At 31.6% G+C, this 2,952-nt stretch overlaps 1 protein-coding gene across 1 annotated transcript; it reads right to left on the bottom strand.

Moving 5' to 3' along the window:
* Nucleotides 1-528: 528 nt before the first annotated feature.
* On the bottom strand, nt 529-1,424 carry LOC119614664 (extensin-like). The gene is given in 3 exon segments (XM_037970781.1): nt 529-827; nt 830-1,166; nt 1,270-1,424. Coding segments are annotated over 3 exon segments (531 nt in total). The 5' UTR covers nt 1,273-1,424; the 3' UTR covers nt 529-636.
* Nucleotides 1,425-2,952: the final 1,528 nt, after the last annotated feature.

The following is a 2,952-nucleotide window of genomic DNA, read 5'->3' as shown; positions in this document are numbered from 1 at the left end:
TATCTATCTATCTATCTATCTATCTATCTATCTATCTATCTATCTATCTATCTATCTATCTATCTATCTATCTATCTATCTATCTATCTATCTATCTATCTATCTATCTATCTATCTATCTATCTATCTATCTATCTATCTATCTATCTATCTATCTATCTATCTATCTATCTATCTATCTATCTAATCGGATTTTTCATAGAATTTTTCCTAAAAATTCGCATTTTGCCTAAAAAATTCGCATTTTGCCTAAAAATTCGGATTTTTCCTAAAAATTCCAGATTTTTTCTAAAAATTCCGATTTTTCCTAAAAATTCGCGTTTTTTGCAAATTCCTGAAATATTACAAATAATTTCACTAAATATCGATTTCAATTTTCTCTAAAAAAAAAATCGAACTTTCATTAAAAATTAAGAACTTTCACGAAACAGCGACTTTTGAACGATAATTGAAACTACAAAATTTACTTTTTACGAAAAAAAAAAAAATAGGATTTTCACTAAAGGGGGGATCCGATGACAACATTTCTTACATTTATAACAAAAATTTTTATTTAGATTTCTTCAAAAATGGGGGAATCTTTTCAATACAGTCACGGTAGTCAATTAATAAATTTTAATGAAATGGGATCACAGTTTAAGCACGGTGTCTGTAGACAACGCGACGGACAGTCTTGTATCTGTAACCTTGATCGGCTTGAGGTTGAGAGTAAGAGTAACCATCATCATGAGCTGGAGCAGGGGCAGAAGCAGCGGGTTGATGGAAAACGGGAGCTGGGGCAGAAGCGGCGTGATGAACGGGAGCAGGGGCAGGAGCGTGGTGGTGACTGGAGCAGGGGCAGGGAGGTGGTAACCGGGAGTTTGAACAGGGGCGGCGTGATGTACGGGAGCTGGAGCAGGGGCTGGGTGATGATGAACGGGAGCTGGGGCAGGGGCGGGGTGATGGTGAACGGGAGCTGGGGCAGGGGCAGAGTGGTGAACGGGTGCAGGGGCTGAGTGGTGAACGGGAGCAGGGGCAGAAGCAGCAGGAGGAATGTAGCTTTGTTCAGGAGCGGGAACAAAGTTTTGTACTGGAGCTGCTGGGGCAGGTTGTTGATAATCGTAACCTAATTCGGAAACGTCAGCGCAAACGCCGGCTACCAAAACAAGAGCAACAATGAAGAATTTCTACAGGAAATAAGATAAACAGATAAACAATGGTTATTCAAATTACACAATTAATTTTTTTCAATTAGTTGGCTTTGTTGTCATTTTAGTTATTTTTAATTACCATTTTTGAAGAAGTTTCGATTTTGATATTTTAGTGTGTTTAAAGTTTGAATGATATTTAGTTAATGATTTGGTTCAACTTTTATACCTTATATTTTATACAACATTCGAGCTAAGTTAAACGGCTACCGTTTAACAAAAAAAAACTTTATTTAGCATTTTAAGTTTGAACTAAAATAAACGAAGAAAATTAGAAGCGGAAGTATATGGATTTAAAAGATTTAAGGCTTCTGGCCGGTGTATAGTAAGTTTTTTTTCTAACTTCAAGATATTGAACATTTTGGCTTCCAATTATGAATCCATTTGTTTTTTGATTATGTTAATTATAAATATTGCCAATGTATAAATAATGTATGTTCGTATACAAATGTGTTTTTTTTTTCAAAGCAGTAAAAAAAATAAATAAAAAAATGTTTTAATGTAAATTTTGTTTATAGTACAGCTATTAATTAGTTAGTTTGTACAGCTTCTTCAAAGAAAGATTGATTTCGATTATTTTAATTATTTGGTGGCTAAAGTACATTAAATTAAATTTAATTTTAAATAATTTACTCTTGGGTTTAGTTTAGATAAGTACAATAAAATCTTTTTATATAATGTTCATTGAACTTTGTTTATTAAGTATAAATAAAAAAAAACTTATAGATTTTATTTGGTTATATCAAGTTTTCTATACTTAAGTATAGATTAATAACACCAGATGTTTTAATCAAAAATCTGCAATTTTTGGCAAATTATTAAATTTCGTATAAAATAAACATTTGTTAATTAGTTATCTTTTGTTTTATAAAGCCATTTACATATAGCGCACTATTAGCCATAAAATATGGTGTTACAGTGTAGGAAATATTTATAAGGTTTTGAAGCCGATTAATATTGAAAAAATAAAATTGAGAATAAAAGTTTTACCAGATTATTTTTAATTGTGTTAATGTTGAAAACCGGTGATTAACGTGTTTTCCGCACTGCAAGGAATTTGTATAAACACAAGGGACAATTTATAAACATGTCTAATCGGGCCAAGGCAAGACTTTGCTGAAATAGTTCAAGATATATCCCAGATATGTCACTGAAACAATACCAATTGTTCGATATGCCGTTAATAACCCTATTGGCCTTCAAAGCCAACCTCGCACATAGAGTAGTCCGAAAACTATGGACTAAGTAGCAGTCACAGAACAAAATAGATTTGTTTGAAGCGATTATTGAAAAAAAGGCTAGAATATGCGACCAAAAATGAAGCTTTGCAACTCAGGATCAAATGTTGCAAAATCAGTTGAATGTATTCAGAAAAAAGATCAACCTGAACCAAATCATATTCAAGAACTTGGTCCATATGCGGTAGGCTCTAATTAACTAATTAACTAATTAATTAATCAATTAATTAATTAATTAATTAACTTAACTAACTACTAACTAACTACTAACTAACTAACTAACTACTAACTACTAACTAACTAACTAACTAACTAACTAACTAACTAACTACTACTAACTAACTAACTAACTAACTAACTAACTAACTAACTAACTACTAACTAACTAACTACTAAACTAACTAACTAACTACTAACTAACTAACTAACTACTAACTAACTAACTAACTACTACTAACTAACTAACTAACTAACTAACTAACTAACTAACTAACTAACTAAACTAACTAACTAACTAACTAACTAAC

This window comes from Lucilia sericata, unplaced genomic scaffold (assembly GCF_015586225.1).
Source record: "Lucilia sericata isolate MDLA Ls3-8-SP2 unplaced genomic scaffold, ASM1558622v1 Contig003228F_arrow, whole genome shotgun sequence".
In the NCBI taxonomy this organism is placed as follows: domain Eukaryota; kingdom Metazoa; phylum Arthropoda; class Insecta; order Diptera; family Calliphoridae; genus Lucilia; species Lucilia sericata.
Note: the sequence above shows the minus strand (reverse complement) of the source record. Positions and strands in the feature narration are given on the sequence as shown.